Raw genomic sequence first — 23776 nt, forward strand, 5'->3', positions numbered from 1 at the left:
TTCATTCCTCTGATTCACAGCTTTCTTCTCACCAGAGCCACTCACTCTCTTCGTTCAGTCTCCAGCTCATTCGACCACCGCTGCTCTCTCTCTCTCGGAGGAGGAGCCAACTTCGAGTGCTGTGTGTTTACAAAAACCAACCGACAACTCCTGCATAGTATGCCTTTAATCTTGATACAGGGCCCCTGTTCAAGACAGTACCTCAAGATTAGCTAAAGCCCCTATCAGTTTAGTTTGTATTGTGTTTACATGGTGCATACCAAATAAATGTGCAATGTTTCAATGAATTTTAGATAGGGCCTTACATACAGAGGACAAGTATCATGGTTTGCCTATTTTTCAAGAAGTTTAAAAGTGTTATTGACAGAGTAAAATATTGTAGCTGGTAGAAGACATTCATTCATTGGACAAACATCATCAAAGGAGATGCAGTCTGCCAATGAACAGTGGTTTCTAAACTGTCCCTGTCATGCCCCCCTCTGGAAGCTGAAAAACACAGCCCTAATGTGTTACTGATTTCATCTTTATTAAGCAGCAACAGTAGGGAGGAAAACAGCAACCAAAGATGTCAAGTTGAATTTTTTTTAAAATTCCAAATAACATCAAGAACACAAATGTTTGTTTTTACGTGTGGTCCTCGTTGGTTTCTGTTGGACAATTTAAAATGCAAGTTCAACTTTTCCCAAACTGTACACATATACATATATGACGCACATTAAATATATGACTAATCTATCAAACAAGCCAACAACAACATTAACATTCTGTTCACACATTAAGGCATCACAAATTAGAACCCAAAAATATAAAATACAGCATTTAATCACATAATAGCCTATAACACCCTTAAAGAGGTCATTGTATATGGTCATGAAATAACTAGAAATTCGTTTTTATAGATAATACTTAAGTGCTGCTTTTAGTTGTGTAAAATTTTGAATGTCAGACTTAAGGTATTTTTAAAGTTTCCTTCTTCCACTACTGTTGAAGACACTAAGGCTTTACATGAAATTTCAGAGGGCCTGAGCCAGAATAACTCTGGAACTACTACAAAGGTAGGCCCATATGGTGATATGCGATGTCTCTTTTTAATGTTTCTAAGTAGATTTAGTTGTGTAGAATGTATTAATATATATGATACATGTAATACATAATATATTATCCACAAAGTCCTGGCAGAAAAGTTTGACCTGGTCTATATATATTTATAATATGTGACAGTATATAATTACATCTCTTTATAATAGCGTTCTTGCAGCACTAATGGTCATCACCGGAAACAGTGTGAGAATTGTATGAATGGATACCGGTTACTATGGATACACACTCTGTATTTCAAGTGCTGCCCACTGCTGTGTCTACCGCGCCAGGAATTACTTTAGCCCTCTGATTGGTTCATTCTCTCTCACCAGACATCGTACACGTCACACCATTGGGCCGCCGATACGGCTCTGGCGCGTGGTTGTGATTCCTAATCTCTGATTGGCCAGAAACTTTCAGGGCTTGGTAGCGCCGCATGTTGACAAGTATGTCAGTGAGCTGTGATTGGACAGGAAGACAGGTACTGGAGAGCAGGGTGTACGCTGCCCTGTCATCGTCAGATATAAATACACTGCTGCCTGGCTGGACACATAACAACGGCGTGGTAACATTTACCATCACTGGAGTTAACTTCGCACGCAGGTGAGGAGCTTTATGTAATATAGCAGCTTGATATTTGTAACTCAGAAGAAAGCACACAATTTAAACTGTATTCGTCTGTTTAGTTTTAATTGAACATATTATCCAACAGAACCATGTTATCTCGGGTGTTTGTGTGGAGTGTTAACATTGTATCAGAAATGTTTGTATATAATTTAAATGTCACAAGATACAAGTAAGTTAATTAACATTAATCAAGCTGCTGTTGTTCGCAAAGTCTCATATATTATATATATATATGTGTGTGTGTAGTTGTTGGGTAGGAAGCGGGTCCGTCAGCTATATAGTCCGGGTTGCTCTGACAGGCTCAAATCATCCTGTAACTCCGTACTCTATGGCCCATCAAATGCGGTGTTCTAAATAGGAATTTTATCTAACTATATGATTTTGTTTAACTATGGTCACGTACTCTTTTGGGTAACAAATCAGTCTTTTCTTACACAATAGACCATTCAGTGTCGGAACCTAACGGGTTACAGATTTCGGTACCGGTGGTCATAAACGACTTACGTTAAATTCCAGGAAATCCCGTTGCCCTTTCACCTAGTTTTGCACTCCTCAATCCCTATCTGGTGTTGGAATCCCAAACACAAGCTTTATGTAGCTGTTAAGTACGTGTTATAGCCATCATAACAGTTAGCAGCTAGCTGTCAAACCTGAGACGAAACAAATTGCACATAAACCGAGCTAACGTTAGTTCTGAACATGTATTTCTTATAAGGTTAATTAGCTTTAGTAAGTAGTAGTTAGTAGCTTTGTATGTGGTTTGCTGTCTGTGTCAACTAATAGCCTGTGGACCGAGGCAGATGTTTAGTTATGTATAGAAATATAGTATGCTACCGCAATAAGCGTCATACTGCTAACAATGCAAAGATGTTAGCTAACATGCTAGCTAGTCAGTGTTCTTAGTAACCTTGCCGTTAAACTCAGCTAACTTAATCTTAGCTGGGTAGCTGTAAGATGCCTGAAAGCGGAACAATGGCAAAAAAGTGTCTCGTGTCTAATGTTACCTAATGGCTGACATTGCTTTGAAATTCCAGTATTATTAGATTGGTTCTCGTTTATTAAAAAGTTATCAAACTGCAGTCCTCTAAACATGTGCAATTGAAGAAAAAGCTCTCCTTTTTATTGTTATTCTTAAATGGCTGGTGCTGTGTGACTAAATATTGGTTAGTAATCTTCAATAGGAAATAGTTATTTAAGTTTTGGGAGCAGTTGGCTGTGCATGTATAGCTGTCAGTAGTGGTTTCTGTGTGTGTCCATCACGCTTTTTACTGAGAGTGCATCAATTCCAGCAGTAGCAGGCAGGAGGCATTGCAGGCACCTGGTTAATTATTGTAGACATTTCTAAGTGGTTGTACATTAACAACACGCAACACATTTATCAAATTATATAATGCTGAATGTGAAACCCCCTCTCAACCTGTACAGGATGCCTGGATCAGCTCCAATTAGTTGCATGGGACCATGGCCCAAAGATGTGGGTGTCGTTGCCATGGAACTGTACTTCCCGTCCCAGTATGTGGACCAGGCCGAGCTGGAGCAGTTTGATGGTGTGCCAGCTGGTAAATACACTGTGGGCCTGGGGCAAGCTCGCATGGGCTTCTGTTCAGACCGTGAGGACATCAACTCCCTGTGCCTGACAGTGGTCCAGAGGCTGATGGAGAAGAATGGCCTGTCCTACGACAGCATAGGTCGACTGGAGGTCGGCACTGAGAGCATTATTGACAAGTCCAAGTCTGTGAAGACAGTCCTTATGCAGCTCTTTGAAGACTCTGGCAATACAGATGTGGAGGGCATTGACACGACAAATGCCTGCTATGGTGGTACAGCTGCACTCTTCAATGCTGTCAACTGGGTGGAGTCCAGCTCGTGGGATGGTGAGTGATCATTTATACGTATTTCACGATTTGTTTATTTTTTCCATTATTTTTTCCACTCAATCGCTTAATTGCTTAGTCTATAAAGTATGAGAAAATGGTGAAGAATGTCACTTTTGTCACACTTTTCCAGAGTCAAAGGTGATATCTTCAAACTTAAAGATATCTAGTTTACAATGATAAAAACCAGAGAGAAGCAGCAAATTCTCACATTTGAGATGCTGGAACCAGAGAATGGTTGCCAGTTTTGATTTTCTGTTTAATTTTCTGTTAATTGGGAATAGATTAAATGACCAATTGTGTTAGCACTAGACTGAACAATAATTGTAATTAATTTCAGAAATTATTGTTATTTTTCTTGTTTGAGAAGGTTTTGGAAACCTCCATCTGATTCAGAAACAATAAGCTAAAATTATATTAAATAAACCTATGCAATGATCTGAAATTATTTCTACTCTCCTACAACACTAAAAGTGACATTTCTAATAATACACTAAGTATAATTATATGATGCAAACGGCAAAGACTTTCAGGCTTCCCATTATACAGTGTCAAACTGGAAGAATGATTTTAAAGGTCATTTCACTAAAACATTCACCTCTGTTGTATTTGGCAAAAGTGTCATAGGCACATGCCTCAGAACCTTTTGTATAGCGCTCTTTTGTAGTTTGGTTGTAATGACCCTTTAGACATCTAAAAGTTGAATCTTCCTTACTGAAGGAAAACAATAACAGGCCTGCAGCCTGAACAACATCGACCACCCGTTTCACTTTCAGCAGTAGCTGCGGTCGTAGTGACAGTACCAGTTTCAGCTGGTCAGTTTTGGCAGTGTGTGGTGAACCATTGTGTTTCTTATTGATTACGTCTAAATCCTGACTGATTAGATTATATCTTAACTGATAGATGCATTTAATCAATGCAATAAATGACTAGTTACACTCTATACAGCGTGTTGCTGCAACAGTGTCAAACAGGTTAAATGCCACCGTCTGATTATTCCATTTTAGAGAAGAGACTTTTGTATGTTTTTTTTTAATCAGTCTTTCTGTTTCCCTTCTCCTCATGTTTTCTCTCGGCAGGACGTTATGCTTTGGTGGTAGCAGGGGACATTGCTGTCTATGCCACAGGGAGTGCCAGGCCTACGGGTGGTGCTGGTGCAGTGGCCATGCTAGTCGGGCCTAATGCTCCTTTGGCCTTTGAACGAGGTCAGTCAACCGATAACTGTCCCCACTGTTTTTCATCCAAATGTTTACTGATTACTTAGCTTTTGTATAGTCACAGAAGTTTTGATTTAATCTTCCCAACTATTCAGCACTGAGATGAATGTTTTTAGACTGGGGGGGAGCCAGGCTCTGTTTTCTTCTGTTCATTTGTGATTTTTGACCATTGAGTGTCTTTTTTAAATAATGTGCACCGGTTCCATAAATTATAGTACATGTTTATTACTGTTGAAGTGTACATCTAAATACCATAAACTATGTCAGTCCTTCTGTAAAAGTTTATTAACAACAATACTTTTAGGTGAGCAGTAAACCATATTTAATCTATGAGTTAAATCGTGATTTAGTTGTTTTGACAGACAAACAAATATCTGACTGACTTGCAGATTGGTTATGGCTTAGATTAGCTTTTTACATTCCCAGTAGTTTTATTTCATGAAAGACAAATTATACCGTCAGTCTTGTGTGGCAGTAAAGCATTGTTGCAATGACACTTTAATCCTATTAGTATTGCATAGCTGTTGATATCAGTTCAGAGTTTTAAAAGTGAGAGGTTTACACTAGGTCCACACTAAGTCGCCTAATTTTAAAAATGCACACAAGCATTATAAAGTCATTTTGGTAAAGATAATAGTCTACACTGAAACGTTTCTACAATAGGAAAACAGGAATATCTTCTTTCTCCTTTTTTGGTTGGCAAACGTGTGGTCACCTCCAAACAGTCTCCACATTTTTGCACCTTTAGAGACTTTTTTTTTTTTTTTTTAATTAAAAATCTTGATGTTCAGGTGCCCAAAACCCAATTTTAATGTGAACAGCAGGCCAAAACAGAGAAAAAGATGCATTGAATGTTTTGCTGATAACTGCTGTTGCTCTGGTGTAGGTCTGCGAGGAACCCACATGCAGCATGCGTATGACTTCTACAAGCCTGACCTGGTGTCAGAGTACCCCGTGGTGGACGGCAAGCTGTCTATAGAGTGCTACCTGAGTGCCTTGGACCGTTGCTACTCTGTGTACCGCAACAAGATCCATGCACAGTGGCAAAGAGGTGCGTTACTGTTGTCTGAAGGCTACTGACATTTCACAGTGTTTAATGTAAGGTTATTTACACTCCGCTGTGTTCATGTTATTTTGTTATTTGTAGTAGTTCATGCTGTTAAGTGGAACATTTTTAATATTGCTGCTATGAAGGGTGCTTTGGCTATCATGCAGTCCCACATGTGGAGCAGAGGACCTGGACGCATAACAGCCTGATTACTTAAGAGGACTAAGGATGTTACCTGCACTAGGATTTATATGGCTTGCTATGCTAAGAAGTTTACTCAAGTTCAGTGACCATAAAGTAGGTTTAATGAAATTAGCCTTTAACCTGATGTGTCAACATGTACCATATCTGAGAAACTGAGGACATTGAAGATGCACTATGAACTATAAACTATTCATAAGCAATACAACCATTACTGCTCTAACTTCTAGGCTTGTTTGACATAGTAAACTCTGTTTCCATGGCAGCACAAAGACATATCAGCTCTTTGACATGTCGGTGTGCTCCTGACCTTAAAATGAGCTTTGTCAATTTGGTATTTTTGTTCCCAGCTCAGGGTACACAGTACACTGGTAAAGGTGTGAGGGGAGAGATGCAGATAAAGCAGTGTAAGGGGAGGTGGATGAAAACTGGTTTCACTGCTCTTTGCAACTCTGCCATTGAAATGGAGTCCAGTGTGTTAGAAGTTCTAACCCAAGTGTTTTCTAGGCATATATGTTTTTACATTGTAATATTTTTTTTTTTTGACAGAGGGTTCTGAGAAGTGCTTCAGCCTGGAGGACTTTGGCTATCTAGTATTCCACTCTCCATATTGCAAGCTGGTGCAGAAGTCGTTGGCTAGACTGATGCTGAATGACTTTTTGAGCCATCCCAGCCCCAACACTGAGACAGGACCCTTCACAGGCCTCGACGCCTTCAGGTACAGTCACCATGAACAGCTGGACCGCAGACAGGAGGAAGTTTTTTCTATACTGATGTAAACCTAACCAAATTAAAGCTGAGATATTTTCCCCAGTGACTAAACTTAGAAAATGACCAGAGTCCTGACAGCGTTTCCTCTTTAGGGCTGCTTTTCTTTAATTTCAGTCCTATCTCTATCTCTCTATCTCTCTCTCTGTGTGTTGGAGGTGTGCTGGTCATCTGCAGCTCTTCATCAAATATCATCATCATTCTGTTTGTACTGTTCCTCCTGCATTATTTCTATAGAGGCTGAACTGAGGGGCTGCACAAAGGGCCAGTATAAGATAAATAAGTTTTTTGAACTGAGAATCATGCAAAACTACTCTAGTGGAGTCCCAGAATAAAAATATAGAGCTGGAAATAACCATAATAGGTCCCCTTTAAAAAAAAAAAAAAAAAAAAAAAAAAAAAATTGCTTTTCTTAGTAAATTCGATCTTTGTTTTATTTTCCAATATTGATTCATAAACTCTGAGATCGATCTTTTAATATCTGCCTTTTCCCTGTGGATTTTAAATCTGAAATGAATCCAGACATCTGCCTTTAGGCTTGGCCGTGCCTTCAACTGAGCAGATCCCGCCATGTTCAACGAGATCTTGCCACTAGATCTCACTGTGCACAAGATCTCGCACAAGATTTCATTATGCTGGATCTCATCCAGCCAGATCATGGCAGGAGCAGCTGTTCCACTGAAGGCACCGCCAAGCCTGTTGCACAAAAGCTTTTTGAGACAATCACAGCGAAGTGTACATTTTCCTGAGGTATTAGTGATGTTTACATTACAGCAGGTATGTCTGTAGACACCTTATTTACACTGGCTGCCTGCTGATTCCATTTATACACTGCACTAAAGAAAGCACTTATCTGGTCACTCAATACTCACTGACTGTAGAGTTGCACTATATTGTGTTGACTTCTGTAGTGTACATTAATGCTTTGGGGTCAATACTTAATGTAAACATTAATATTTTTAATTATGCACCAGGTAGAGGGTTTCTTGTACAATTTACAGCATTAGCTCTGAGAATCGGGAATCAAATCCAATCGGGAAATTCAAATGGATACCCAGCCCTATTCCTCTTCATCTTCCCAATCCAAAGACTTTTTAGAGCAAGTTCTTCATTTACAAGTTCAGAAGCCTCTGTAGCTTTATGTTTCTTATTAATATTTGGGCTGATTACAATCCAACACAACACCCCCCACAAACTATCTAATCTATTCTCAAATCACTGATGATGTTCACCTGATTTTACTCAACAACAAATATGCAGTCATTCAGCAGTTCTTCAAGTGTTAGCATGCAAATCACTTATTGCATGACAACACAAATAAAACCCTTGTGACGATTTGTTTGACTAATCATGTTTGTGTGTTTTGGTCAGCAGAGACGTGAAGCCAGAAGAGACCTACTTTGATCGGGATGTGGAGAAGGCCTTCATGAAGGCCAGTGCAGACCTGTTTGAGAGGAAGACCAAGCCCTCCCTGCTGATCTCCAACCAGAACGGAAACATGTACACCCCCTCTGTCTACGGCTGCCTGGCATCACTCATTGCACAGTATGTCTCAATGTCAGACTTTTCCTGACTATTTAAGCAGTTGTTGCAACCATGTGGGCAAGAGGCAGGAAGTCAGAATAACATTCCCTCTAGGAATTTGTGAGTGAACATCTCGCAGGAAACCCTGGGTTGCAGGCCGAGCCTTTTATTAGTTTATTACAATTTAACAACTGAGTGTCAGTGTTGTTGTTGGTAAAGAGAATCTTTGTTTCCTTTGTGCTGCAGACACACACCTGCACAAATAGCGGGTCAGAGGGTTGGAGTTTTCTCCTACGGTTCAGGATTTGCTGCCACTCTGTATTCTCTCAGAGTCACACAAGACCACACACCTGGTGAGTCAGCCACACTTCACTTCAGTTGTGTGATGTGGATGACATTGGAATACATAGTCATTAGAAAAGTGTAAAAAAACAAATGTTAGGTTGTTCTTCCTTCTTCTTGTGATTTTGTTGATTTGTTTATTTCAGGCTCTGCTCTGGACAAACTTGTGTCCAGTATGAGTGACCTGAAGGTCAGACTGGACTCGAGGCAGAAGGTTTCTCCTGCTGTCTTCTCTGAGAACATGAAGCTTAGAGAGGAGACCCACCACCTTGGTATGACGCTGCTGTCACTGCTCCACTGTGTGTTTAACTTTTCACAGCTTCCAGATTCTGAAGAGGCCATGGGTGCCTATTCCCTTATTTGCTTATTTTCTTTGAACACATGCAAGGTGTTTTGGGGGTAGTCAGAGCTATAGATCTATGAGACTGTTGATCTAGTGTACTCATGAGAAGGAGCTTGATGTGACCCCAAAATAATCAATTTTTAGGGGCCACTTTCAGGTTGGTGCTGTAATCTGATGTGAGCTAATACAGGAAGGATTTATGCATCTTTGTAGTCCACTGCAATATGAAACATGACTAGCAGTTTACTGTCTTGTCTGTGTAAAGAAGAAAATAAAGTTGAAAGACAGAAAGGCAACAAACCCTAACCCTAGCAGTGGCCAATCCATGGTGAATTATTGTCCAACACCATGAAGGCACATTATATCAAAAAGTAAAAATGTATTTATCAGAATGACCATCTCTTTCATGGCCTCTGGAATAAACCTTATATTTGTTGATCATACAGGCAATCTAAAACACATTCTTGATGGCGTTAGTCTAATGATTTTTTTTTGAGGACTTGTTCACTATCATGCTGTGCAAGAGATAGGTGTTGCTAATAATTTTAGAACTGATTCTACAATCTTTTCCAAAGGAGTTGTTATGTAGACATAATATATAGACACACACACACATTGCCTTATCACACATTTCAATCTGTCCATACAGCTAGTTATGTCCCTCGAGGCTCGGTGGAGGATCTGTTCCCAGGAACATGGTATTTGACACGAGTGGATGAGAAACACCGCAGAGAATACGCCAGGAGACCTCTAGACGATGACCTGCCTGCAGAGCCAGAGCTTGTTCGCTCCAGCACTGGCACCGAGGTACAGGACACTTTTCTTCTTTGAACATCATACCTAATGTAGATCAAAGGACTTCATACACAGCCTTCATATATTTTTTTAGAATATATAGTTTGCACAAGTACTGAGAAATTTCATAGCATATCCAGCCCTTGTTGGTGGCTGAAGTGGGTAGGTCTGCCCTTTAGAATTCTCATTGCTGTATGTGTAAATGCTGCTACGACTGACACTGTTTCCTCATGTGTATTGATGTTTTGCGGTCTGTTTTCCTCCTCCAGCATATCCCCAGTCCAGCCAAGAAGATGCCTCGCATCCCTGCAGCCACCTCTGGCCCAGAGGCTGCTGTCAGCAACTGAGAGCACTCAGCTTACCTCTGAGAGGTATCAATGTCCAACAATTTGGAAACTATACTAACTAGACAACACTAGAGGTCAGAAGGCTAGCAAGAGAGGACAGTGCACCTCTGAAATCAGATTATATAAACTTAATTAGGTTGGAGCCGTGTGTCATTTAAGTGTTCCAGTGGAGGCCTGTGGACAGCTGTAGACACTCCTGACCTGCCTGTACCCATCCCATCATCCCCCTGGTGTCCACGTCCATTACTGACAGTAAATTTCATGTCTGACCATAGATTCCATATTGACCATGATAATCGTTTGTTTTAGCAATCCTTTATTTCAAGGTTTACATTTTTACATATTTTCCTTTTTGCATTTGTGCTAAATGGACAGCTCTATATTTGGGAGGAGCACAGGCAGACATTTACAAGAGTGTTGCTGATATCGAGTTAAAACAAACAGACTTCCTACTGGCAGCTGGCAGCCAGTGACAGGAAGAGGAGATTGAGATAATTAGTGTGGCTTCAGGCTGCCTGCTGATTTAAAAGAACAAAGGGAAGTGGGCCTCAAAAATGTGTTTATGCATCAAAATAGTGCTGCTGCTGCTGCCACGGCAACCCATCATGACGACTCTCACCATGAGATGGAGCTCGTACCTTCACTCTCCTGTTTCTGTTCAATACCTCAGTTTTCTATGAAGAGACATGGTCAGTTTCATATAGGACATGTAACCAAACATCAGGAACAGTGGGACTCAATACTCAAAAGTGATGCTCCACCCAGAAGCCTGCAGATATTCTCACTTTACACTGTTGTAGCTGAGCTAATGTAGTCAACATGTCAACCTGGTAAGAAACATTCATCCACAGAGAAGATGTGAACTGTCTCGTTCACATGGTTAGCCTCTAACACTTCTGTTTCATAGACATATGTAAAACTGAAACTATTTTGAAGAACATCTGTGTCATTTTAGTTTTTCCATTTGCCTTTTTATTGTCATGAAATGCTTAACCTCATTGATGGATTTGCCACAGTGAAACAAGACATTAGAAGACGTCACTTCGCACTCTGGGAACTTTTTCACTCGATGTTTAATCTGGTTGATAAAATTATCAGTTGCAGCCCTATTTTTTTTCGAAAGCACTTTGCAATGCTACAGTCATATTACTAGATGTGTCTTTTCCTTTTTACTGCCACCACACATACAGCAAGTAACAGCTCATCATAATGGGAAAAGAGGAAAAAAAAAACATTAGGTAAAGAAACATTGTCAATGACATTATCTGCTGCAGTGGTCATGCTCCAGTGTGTCTGTGAGCTCCTCTCATTGTCATGTTTAACAGCGAGAAGCTGTAGAACAGACAGGATGGCCAACATCAGTGGGTTTAGACTTTTCTAAACCAATGCGGGTAGAAGACAAATATTACACCAGTGTTATTCTTTAAAAGGTGCAATCAGCAAAATATGGCTGTTTAGCAGGGACAGCACAACATTGTCAGCGCTTTTTTTTTTTTAATTATTATGGTAACAAGAGAAGGGCTGTATTTACATCAATGAGGGTAGAATAAATGTTGTTAGTATACACTTGTTAGTATAAAACAAAATGATGGTTTTGCAACTGAGTGTAAATACGGTGTATTTGTGCCATGTTCCTTGACTGTCCTACAAATGTAATGCCAGCTTTGCACCTGTGTTCACTCTGCTTCAATCTGCAGAGCAGATGGTGGGTAGTTCAGGGACTAGAGAATATGGCCATATCAGTAAATAGTCAGTCAGATCATAGATGGTGTTTATTTTGTACAAAGAGTCAGTAGAATATTACTGATTGCACCTTTTTAAGGTATACACAATATCAGATAATTAGTGGAAGCCCCTTATCAGGCAGTGATTGCTACAGTTTCAGTGTTCCTCGTCATTACGGGAAACAACATGAGAGGAACCACACATTCATATCAACCAGTGTCTCACTGAAACTGCTGCTGTGAATGTGAACTGCAGTGATACGGTTTTGTTTCTTTCCTTGTCAATGTCATTCAAATAACTAAACGGTAACATTATCTCATACTAAAGCCTTAATGTCAAAGGGCTTTAATGGAGTTACCCGTCAGGAGAATTAGTTGCAACATACAGTTTGTAGGGCCAGTTTCTTATTCTATCAGTTGATTTTTGTCTAAAGATGTTTTGTTCTCTGTGTCTTTTTTCTCAAATGGTTGTTTCTCCTGTTTAACATTGACATTGATTTGACAATAGCTGCAGTCAGCAACACAAAACCAAATGTTGAAACAGATCGAGCTCAGGCAGTAAACATGGCAAACATCCGCCTTAAACTAAGAGTGTTGGTGTGTTCCTGTTGGTGGTTCGACAGACTTGTAGACTTGCACACAGGGTTCAGAGGAGTCGGGACAGTTGATGTCAGGTGACTATGTTCTTGAGAAGCCTTACAATAAGCATGTATGAACTGTAAACAGACAAAGCTTTTCTCCTAATAATGTACAGATATTCTTTTTAATTGTACAGTCAGAGTTGGTTCCTCTGTAGCCAAGCCCCACTCACACCAGCATCACATACACACACACACATACACCGTGGGTGTTGCTGGTGTGATTGTAACATCTGTGCTATATGTTTGTAGGGCCAGTCTCAGAGGTCACATGATCTTTACCAATTTTGATGGTAATGTACAGTACAAACTGTAAGATTATTTATGCTTTGTAGATATGAGTGAATGGATGTCTCACCAGATAAATTTTATCCTGTTTGTGTAAACATGTAGAGATCAAGAATAAATGGACATTCAGCATGTGCTGTGTTTTTCATTACTTTGCCACCAATAATCATAATCATGAAAGCCAAAAATGGTTTCAGAAATGATCCATATTTTTGCCACCGTCATGTTTCCAAACATTAAAAGAAAATTAGTGTTCAAATATGAACAATGAGAGACTCAGTAATGGTTTTGAGTGGACTCAGTATCAGTCCCAGCAGGAGGCCACTAGCAAATTTTTTTGTGCTCAAATATTTATTGCTTTTTCTACAACCTGTAAACATATATACTGCAGATGCAGCAAAGTCATATAGCACCATATACACACCCCATAACCTGAAAACAAAAAGAAAATCCAACACAATTGAGGATACAAAAAAATTAGTGAACATAAATGAAAACATTGTTATACAATATATTCAATTAACTGCCGTGAAACAGCTCTAAATCCAATTCCTCTCATTGTATAGCAGATACACAGACTTTTAAGTAATTAAAAATAAGTAATAAGAAACAAAAAATACAGACATTATGACTTAAGATATTTTGCAGAAGAGATTCCATCTTGTCACCTACACATTTATTAAACTATATATAAAATATTAGTCTCCATTCAAATGAATGAGAGGACTGGCGTTTTCGCCGCACCACCTGATTTGGTCTGAATACTGCTCACAAGACTATAGTGATCAGCAGTCAGGGTCGACCATGAACCCTCTTTTAAGACAAAACTCTAAACTAGGAACTTTTAGTGTTGTTTAGGAGGGCCCCTAGTGGTAAGATAAGATCAAATCAAAATTAAAACAACTTCATTGTCCATCTTTGTCGCACAAAAGTAGAAATTCATCTTTAGCATGCATGACAATCAACATCAGTATCACATCATTCACGTCATACATTACAAAAACATTAAGTAAAAAAGATTTTATACATTAGATGCAACTTTGTAAAAAAAAAAAGGGAGGGTATAAATTGCTAGAAATAATTTAAAATAACATAACCAACTTAGGAGGTAAAGTGCCAGGTACATGGGGTTCAAAACAATATTGTCATGTCCATCAATTACCAGTTGAACTGATGTATGGCATGTGGGATGAATGATTTTTTTTGTAGATGTTTTTTTTTTCACAGGGGACTCTATACTATCTTCCTGGAGGCAGGAGCTGAAAGTGACGATTCAGGGGATGGCATGAATCCTTCAAAATTTTGGAGATCATTTGTGAATACGATCACAGAAGAATCTGCAGCTCATCACGACAATAGAACTAGAGACCATCTTCTTTAGAGTTCTTCCAGTAAGGCAAAATGACATACTTTAGAACCTAGACAATAGATGATACTGCATAAATCCACAGAGCATTATAAAAGCTGTATATAAATATCCATAAATACATTATGGTGGAGTCCTCATGACTGCTACATCTGCTCACTCTTGTATTAGAAGACTGAGTCAGAAGGTGTAGTGTCCCATGACCTAAGTAAACACTTCCAACACAAAAGCAAGGTCCCCTCATTTAAACCTGCACAGTTCACAGCATCTAACCTATAAATCCAATATGATTCTGTTCATATCACCACTTATTTTCCTTTCCAATGATTCTTAACCAAGAAGAGTTTTTCTGTTAACAGATTTAACCACACTCAGTGCTTTATTGAATCTATCATTAGGACAACTTCTCTCATTATTATTTCACCGATTGGAGCCCCAGAAAAGGTCAGATTGGCCCTGGGTGGTGGCAGTACTTCACATTATAAAACATCTTGATGGTACCTTTCGTGTTAGTCCCCTTACCTGACTTGAACCACATGAGGGGAGCATTTCTGCATTTTCAGAAGATTCCCATTGGGCTTATTGAGCTGCACATCTGACAAGTGACCCAAAAGAACTTATTTTCAGGCCATATATTCAACAACAAATTAAATTATTTATTTGAATTAATTTAGATGTCAAGAGTAATCTGTGTACATCAGCAGCACTGAGGAAAGATTTATGTCACTACATTCTGAACTTGCATCAGTTGTCTGTTTTGATGTGGTCAATTGATCACAGTGTAGCCACTGCATCAGCTGTTTGAGATGAGGAAAGAAAACCAGAGCTGCTTACACTGCCAAGTGTACTTTGGAAATATGCCTGACAGGAGTGGGCAATTTTTAATCTGCAGCATATTCACCGCTAAGCAATTAAAACATGTTTTAAGAATCTGCTTTTATTTCTATGCAGCAGCAGTAGTCTGGCTCAAGTTATTTAATGCACTGTGCTGCTAACTGCTCATTCTTTTTTGTTTGTTTGTTTTTCTTCTCTTGGGATTTATATGTTTTCAGCATTTTTAAGGGAATTTTTAGATATACAGTATATCTTTATCCTTTCTGATGTTGTTGCACTGCTGTGGGCTGGGAGGAACAGCACTTCATTTTTTTGCATGAATGACAATAAACTAAATCTTGAATTTTGATGCTAAAAAGCTAAATGTGGCAGATATCCACTTGATATGACTAACTCAGACTGCTGAAGTCTCATATAAACTTCAGATCAACTTTTAAATGCATTTTTGCATAAAATGACTGTGTGGACACACTGTGGATTTTGCCAACCATCATTTACGTTGAAAGCCCATTTAAAGGAGATCTTTTAATAACCAGTATGAACAGGAGGAATGATTACGGCAAGAAAAACCTCTTTCACTGTTCATATGGACACCTGACGCACAGTCGTTTTTTAAGACACAACTAAAAAAACTGAACCTGTGAATGTCTAGGCTTGTCCAGCCTTATTTATTTCTGAATTATGAATAAATATTTATAATTATAACATAAATATTCTTTAAAAATGTGAGAGTGAATCTGAAGATTAAAGATTAATGCCTACGTTTATGCCCAGCTTTACTGGAATCTCTTGTCTAACTTGCAATGGCTGCAGTGTTTTTCCAAGTTGCTTTGTTTGCCAAAGATGATGCTAACTTTTACAGCATCAGTAACCCTCAGATTTTATGTTTGAAGTGATCCAGGAGGACATGCTTGTTGATTGCTTGTGGACGAGTGAATGAGCCTCCTGGGCCCCAGTGGGGGACTCCATTAACCAGCAAAGGACTCCAGGACACCTGAGGAAACCTGGAGCCCAGCAAGATGTTCTTGGACACCAGGGGAAGCTTCATCAGACTCTCCAGTCCTCAGTCCTTATCCCCTAAACCGCACTGCCAACCCCCTGCAGCCTGTCCTCCAGTCAGCAATCAGCAGCAAGCCAAACCCCAGCCCCTCACCTCAACCACTACTGAATTTCTGGCCCCTTCATTCCTTCCACCTGCAGCCCATTACGATCAACCAACCTCTGGGGATTACCAACAACCCTGAGGAACCTTTAAGCCCACTAGCTGAAACTGCTGAGCCTACACATATCCCTAGGCTGAAATGCACCCGAAAAATACAAGTCCTCCATCCCTAATAAGAGTTGAAGAAGAGTTGTTACCAATACCCCTCCTCAACAGATGGATGGTCCACCGACAGTCCAACGGTTTCAAGTAGGGTACTAAATAGGGATTATCAGTGCTGATGTTTATATCACCAATTCTCATAATCAGAATCACCTTTATCGGCCAAGTATTTTTACACATACAAGGAATTTGATTCTGGTTTAGTGGCTCTCAGTGTACTTACACAACAATCTTCAAAAAGATACACAAGGAATGACTATATACAGATGAAACTGTTTCTGTGAACTACGCACAGGATGCAAATAGTGCAGAGAAATGAAGAGTGCAGGGAGTGCTGAGATAAATATTAAATGTTTTTTTTTTTAAAAATGACGTTACTTTATATACATATAGTGCGTCACTCTGGCATACAGTCAAACTGAATGGAGGTAGCCTGTGCAGTAGCATTCAGTGATAATCAGAGGTGGTAAATACTTCGCCGACCAGCGCAGAACGCGCAGCGCAAGACCCTTATGTGAATACGCAGAGGTTCGTTCAATGAGAACTGTTGCTCTGCTGCTGTTAGCGCCTACCCATCATTACCACCAGATGACGCAAAAGTAATGACCTTTCAAATCCTACACATGCTCAGCCTTATAGCCATTATTTCAGTTTTGATACTACACATTTGAATCAATACGTTTATTCATTTTAAGTTTTTTAGGTTGCGGTATTGCTATTTCTAAGCGACCTGCATATTTTCACCACCACTAGTTACAGTAAACCACTAATCTTGATTACAATAACATAAAAACACAATGTGCTGTGTGTATAGTTTCTACCCTAAATCTTTCTTGGAATGTATTCATAATAATCCTTTCTATCTATCCTCCTCTGACGCTTGTAGCCTTCCTGGTTCAGAGGAGCAGTGCATCTCCACACAGTGCGACACCGCCCCGCGGCACGGCAACGCAGCCAGCCAGGGTGGAGTTTAGCAGCAGCACTGCTGAGAGCGGATAGGGAGGGGAACTAAGAAAAAGTCGCTATCTGGCCTTTCCCCTTGCTGAAACTTTGCTCTGTGTCGGGGATTATTGAAATACCGACAACATTTTTGGTGATCAAAGTCCAAGAAGTGGAAGCGGAAGTGGATTCACGCGCTCAGGTCAGACTGAAGGTTTTCTAACTTTGAGAAGTTTCCACCATTCTAGCAAGACGTCCTTGACGTCACCAGAGACTCGATGTGGAAAGAAGAAAACTTCGTTAAAAGACGCAGACACAGGACTGCCGATATACGGAAGCAGTTCAAACTACCGTGTATGTGAAAAAGTCACTGGTTGTGTAAGTTAGTTAGTTAACACAGATAGGAAGCGACGTGCTAAGAACAAGCGGGTAGCGAAACCTCCCTTTCCCCCCTCATACCTAGCTGAACTATCTGTGGCTCCAGCTCACTGTTCCAGCGACTCATCAAGACCTCCGTAGAAGTTAGGCCGTCTGGCATTTTGAGTGTGTGTGTGTGTGTGTGTGTGTGTGTGTGTGTGTGTGTGTGTGTGTGTGTGTGTGCGCGCGCGCGCGTTGAGTTGAGAAATCATGTTGCTCAGTCTGTCATACTTCCGTATATTAAAGAAGTTATTGTCTTGAGACCAGCTACCCTTTGGCTGTACAGCTGGCGTTTAGCTTCAGTTTGCGAGCTTCAGCTTGTGTAGTCTGCTCACACTGGCTCATTTATGACCTTATATCACTTTTAGTTCTGGTTTAACAAAGCTGAGTGTTGGGCGTGTTGTGCAGACGCGCAAGAAAGAATAGCCTCCGGGTGTCACTTCTCGCACCATTGTGATGTGGCGTGCGACACAGTGGAGGAATTTGCTTGGAGACATGTTTACTTTGAGCAGTAAACTGCTGTCAGAAGGCTAAAAGGCAGGTTTGTATCTGAAAACATTCCAACAACCACAGTGAACCCCGTATGGAAGGATTCTTTGAGGCCTAATAGCAGTCTGTAGTCAGTGCTGCAGGGCATTCTGCATGCTGGCACATGATGTGTCTCTCCATGCACACAAATCCAAAAAATAATAATAAAACATGGTGATTCTGTCCCACAGCAACACCAGGACGTTACATTTTCTCTCCACATTGTTGGTTCTGCTGCCACACAAGAATGACAGGAGAATGATATGTTGATACAGTTCTTGGTGAATTTTAAGTATAGATCATGTTGGGTTAGTGGGTTGGGTTAGTACAGTGAGTGTAACTGTGGACTGATGAGTTTACTGAATTCTCTCATGGTCAGATGCACAGAGGGAAGTCTGGATGAAACAACATGTCCACAGAAAGCAGAGTCGTTGACTACCTTCTGACTGTATTGTAGTGCTTGAAAATATTACTGGATCAACAGAAAATGAAACAACAAGAAGTCTGATAATTGATCAGTCAAATCAAGTTCCTTAGTCAAACATTATCTGGTTCTCCAATGTGAGAAGTTTTTGCTTTTTTCTGTACAAATGTAGTCATTGTTTGTCTATTTGATTTTTTTCCTCTTTGTTTTGGTGCGGCTGTCTAGTTCCTCTACCATGTGATTTGCACTATGAGCTTCACCATTGCCCTGTGGTGGTTGTAGACCGCTCTGCATCTCCTGCAGTGCACACAGTCATCACCTGCCACTGAAAAACTATCATGTCATCATATACAGTCAAGGAGCACATCGTACCTAGAGTGTACTATAATGTCATTATTTCCTTTGACACACAGTAGGTGTAAGTAAATGATTACAATGTAATATATAAGGAACTGTTATGGCAGCAACCATCTCTCCACCACTATATTCCTCACTTTTCTGAAGAGCTTGAGTCATTCAGAGAGGTTTAACCACAAGTGGTCAGCAAAAACAAGATTTTCAGCTTAAAATAAAATCAAGTCAGGGCCAGAAACACCAAATAAAGGCCCTCGGAGAACCTAAAGAAAGAAAAACCTTATGAGGGGAAGACAAATCAGACCTTGGGTGGCCCAATTTAAAGGGCAGAGGAGAGAGGGCTATCCCTATATAGTGAAATACTTTAAAATAATATTACATTTGCAAAGAACTTAAATCTGACCAAACTTTTTTCATAATTTGTTGAGAAAGGTTTTCTTGTTGCAGTAGTTGACTCTGTGTCCCTGCTCTGTGTTGAATGCTGCTGAGAGGAAAAGAGAAGATGACCTTTCTCTCAGATCTCATCATTCCTGCAGTGTGCTCCAGGTGTGCGTGCTCCAGGTGTGCATGCACCTGCTCTAAATCTCTGGCGTGCGCCCTCGATAAACATGGCCGATAGATAGCCTTTTGTACAGGGCCATTTATTGATATATTTAAAAATCTCAAACATTGTTATTTAAAATGAATGAATTACATGGAAGAAAAAGCCAAAGCAATTGAACCATGCTAACAGCATGAAGTTAGTTTAAACTAACCAAATAAAGTATATAATAATAAGATTATGATCAATATTTGTACTTAATTACATACCTCACTCTATTCCTACTTGTCTGGTATTGTAAAGTGAAGATTGCAAAGCACATTCATGCTCCCAAGGGGATCTGAATGACTTCAAAATCATTGAAACTTAACTAACAGCACATTGTCTCATCATCAAACATATGTGAATATATGTGATAATTATTTAGTCAAACATAGCATGGTATGTCAATTTACCCTAATGTGGACTTTTCCTGTGACTCCAAACTGCCACAGTATTTAGGTTAGATTTTAAGTCATCATCAGGTGATGTTACATACAAAGTTACATTGTGGCCTGTGACAAGTATGTCATACAGCTGGACTTGGAAAGTAACCTGATCCAGCAGCCAAACAAATGCAGCCTTTGGAGTAAAGGCTCTGTTGGATAGGTGTCAGTGCGTTGTGTCATGGCCCACACTCACACCAGTTAAGGAGACCTACTTCTCATTCCAGTGTGCTGCACAGATTGGACTGTAGTGTTTTCACTCAGCCATATTTGGTCAAGGCAACATGTGCTGCCACTCCTCCAGCACAAGAAATAATTTGTTTTAGACTTGAGCAAATTCCCAATTCTGTGTCAGATGCCTGGGGAGTTCAGTCAGGCCAGCGAGGACCCTCCAGAGATAAAAGCAGCTGGTAGTTCATTTTAAAGATCATATTGAGCTGTAAGGATGTTTTTTAGAGATTAAATAGAAGTTGGTGGTTTTGATGTTTGGTCTGATTATTTTTTTATTACACAGTGGTGGAGGAAGTGCTGCTCATTTCCAGTAAAGTTTGAGGTGAGACTTGCTGAAGCTGTTAGAGGATATGTGCTCTATTGAATCCTAATATCAGAATCCAATAGTCAGGTAGCCATATGTATGCACATTCATGCTTTTCCATTTTGGATGCTCTATGAACTGTCTAATAGTGCATTCTCAGGACAGAGTGTTAGCTTTGTACACACGATACCTAGTTAGTAGGTTGCTCACAAATGTGCTGTTGATATTTATGGTCCCCAGAGAAACATTGCTGCTGACTTTGGTGGCCCATTTTACTTTCCTCTCATGTGATCTTCAGGCCAAAATTTTCTTTCAAAATGTTTATGAATTCAAGATCACACTCTCTCCAGAGAATCTGTGTTCAGTGTGGTCATTATGTGAGCTTTTTTGGCCTGTAGGCCAAATACCTACATCAGACCATGTCCATCTTAGATTGACTGTTTGGTCTGGGTCAAGCGGCAACTACCACAGCTTGATGCTAAAGACAATGCGGAAGTACCTTAAAGGACCAGTGTGTAGGATTTGACAGCTGAAAAGCAAACTGTTGATGTTGGGTAGAAGCATTAGTGTGTCATTTCGGATCACTGGAAGGATGTTTACCGTTAAAAAAATGCAGCAACACAGTACACCTGAGCTGACATTAGGTGTGTTGCGATACAGATATTCACAATAACTATGATATTTAAAAAATGAAATATTGATATCATGTTAATAATACGCATATGATAATATCCTGTAAATAATTCAGCGCCTCTTAAAACCCCTTAACATTCCGACAGCTCGTGGACGGGCTGCCACACTGTTAAGTACACAACTGTGCTATGTGTACAACTCCTGTCTTTAAGTGGGTACTCATGTGACACATCTTTGGAAAGCTAAGATTCTTGTGATTCGATTGATACAAACTATGTCAAGATACAATCACAACAGCAGGTACAATCAACACCTCTACCAGACCACCACCAAACAAACAATTACAAAATTCACGCTTCTCACCTATGATTCCTCATATTACTCCACTGACTGATATGATGACAAAAACGGTCTTGTTGCATTGGCAAAGGTCCAGTCGATCCAGTCCAGTAAAATATTTAGTCCAAAACACATTATTACATCAATAAATTTCCATGAACAGCTGTTGCATCATTTCAAATTAGCCAGCAGATGTCCTAATCTTTGAACGTATTCTCCGTCGTTACATGCATTAGCATGTAAACATTAGCCACAACTTGGTATCAAAATGGTGGCTGCACTCTGACCTTTCAACTGACATGTCTTTCCATGTCCTGTCCACAGCCTGCAATAGCCAATGAGAGTCTGCATTCCATGTAAAGACTGAGTCAGGAACAGATTCTGCCGATGAGTGGCACTTCAAATAGCCAATGAAATTCTGAAAATGACCATATGCTGCTTTATTGCTTTTTATAAAGCCATAACATTGAAATTATGTAAATATAAATAGTTTGCTGTGATTTACTTTTTATATGAACTTCTTTTCCACCATAGCACTTGTTTTGATTCTTTTATATGCACAATGTTTAGTTTCAACAAGGGAACAAAGCACTATAATGTGTTTATGCTTCAGTTACTCTGAATCAGAGGTTATTTTGTGTCCCTAAATGACCTTTTTTGGAAGACGCCTAAACATATCCTTAGAAAAAAATGTTTAAAATATTCATTTTCTGTGGCATCGTTATTAAATTTGAACTTGGACTAGGTAAGGCTCCATGCTGTGGTCCCATTGTGTTTTCCAGCTAATAAGTCACAGCTATAAGGCATCTGTTTGCAAAAAAATATTCAGGTGGAAATAAAAACCTTACACTTCAGTTTGTTCAAACTTCTTTCAAACTTTGTACAGTTATGGTAATTCTCTGTTCACCTCCCTACACTTGTATTTTGAGTGAAATTCATTTGCCAAAACACACAATAAACAAAGTTAAAGATGATTTGACTGATAGCATTTTTTTTATTTTATTTTTTCAAATTTTCTAGATATTGTGATAATATTGTTATTGTTAATTCTTTTGGCCACTATAATTGTGTTGTGAAAATCTGATATTGTGACAGCCCTAGCTGACATCATGCTAGCTTGCAGTATGACAGAAGTTAGTGCTACCAGTTAGCAGGCGAGCTAACCGCTAAATGGTGGCGTTTACTTGCAGCCCAGCTGTTAATTTAACATGATGTGCAGCAGGTGAGCTTCCTAGCAGGACATTAAAATTGCTGTAGATTTCACAAACATGATACCAAGAATTCAATCTGTGAGCTGACTGGTGAGCTGGTGTTTTGACAATGCTTGGCATTCACTGTTAAAAACAAACAGTTTGGGCTCCTGATGTGAACCGTGCAGATAGTTTTCACTGCTGTGAACTTGGTTTTTTTTTTCAAAATCCTTGTTGCTGAAGGTCATTTACTCGCCATGTTGGTGCTGTTAGCTGTTAGCCTCCTGCTAGCAGACTGCGCTCAGTCACAGAGCTGAACTGATATAATGGGTACTGTAGAAAGATACTAACGATCTCTCTGTAAAGGCAGGTCGTGGAGACATTTTAATCGTTCACTATTGGTCCCGGCTTCAACCACTCAACCAAAAATAATAATAAATAATCTTCTTTGGGTTCTGCATCTCAGAGCACTGGAACTGTCCCATAATGCAGCCCTGTACTCCTACCATGTAGGTGCAGTGCCTTTGCCATGAGCTGACTCCATGCCCCCTACCCTAACCCTGTTTTTAATTGCTTATTAGTGCTTTACTTTATTTATGTATATATTTATTTTTACCCCATATATAAGGGAGGAGGAATACTTGCATGCATGCACCATGTGTATATTTTTGTGTATCCAGTATGTGTATGGGCTTGAATATCTTTGTGTATGAATGTTTCTATCTTGGCTAACCCCCCTAAACCCCACTACCATTGCCCTGGTCTCACACATGCATTATACTCCACACTAGGGGTGCACGATTCAGGAAATCTCACGATTCGATTCCGGTTCTCTGATTGCCTTCATTGCTGATGGACCAGGTTGTATTTGTTTTTCTGTCAGGTACTCCATTGCTCGCATGACACACACTTCACTTCCGTCTTGCCCCCGGATTTGGGTCTGGGGCAGCGTCATTGCGCCATTTATGGGATTTAGCAAGCTAATTCATGTCAGGAAAAAATGGCATCGTGGCAAGACTGAAAAATGTGAATCGATTCTTGGAATTTCTGA

General features: G+C 39.8%; 2 protein-coding genes across 5 annotated transcripts in view; both read left to right on the top strand.

The window, feature by feature from the left end:
• Positions 1-1533: 1533 nt before the first annotated feature.
• hmgcs1 (3-hydroxy-3-methylglutaryl-CoA synthase 1 (soluble)) lies at positions 1534-11656 on the top strand. 3 transcript variants are annotated; one of them, XM_067573855.1, is made up of 10 exons: positions 1534-1683; positions 3133-3581; positions 4661-4786; positions 5685-5849; positions 6597-6765; positions 8190-8360; positions 8586-8692; positions 8828-8953; positions 9674-9831; positions 10089-11656. In XM_067573855.1, exons 2-10 carry the CDS (start codon positions 3134-3136, stop codon positions 10164-10166), a joined length of 1548 nt encoding a protein of 515 aa, XP_067429956.1. In that variant the 5' UTR covers positions 1534-1683; position 3133; the 3' UTR covers positions 10167-11656. The 3 variants fall into 3 exon arrangements, with proteins under 3 accessions (XP_067429956.1, XP_067429957.1, XP_067429958.1); XM_067573856.1 differs by lacking the exon at positions 1534-1683 and adding an exon at positions 2197-2312; XM_067573857.1 differs by lacking the exon at positions 1534-1683 and adding an exon at positions 2370-2393.
• A 5631-nt stretch (positions 11657-17287) lies between these two features.
• tln1 (talin 1) overlaps positions 17288-23776 on the top strand; it is a 107453-nt gene continuing 100964 nt past the window's right edge. Inside the window, exon 1 of one of the 2 annotated variants that reach the window (XM_067574487.1) lies at positions 17288-17481. The gene's annotated coding sequence lies outside the window, so the exon portion shown is untranslated. The remainder of the gene's footprint in view (positions 17482-23776) is intronic. The other variant, XM_067574488.1, reaches the window with a different exon arrangement.

This window comes from Thunnus thynnus, chromosome 19 (assembly GCF_963924715.1).
Source record: "Thunnus thynnus chromosome 19, fThuThy2.1, whole genome shotgun sequence".
NCBI classification, from domain to species: Eukaryota; Metazoa; Chordata; class Actinopteri; order Scombriformes; family Scombridae; genus Thunnus; species Thunnus thynnus.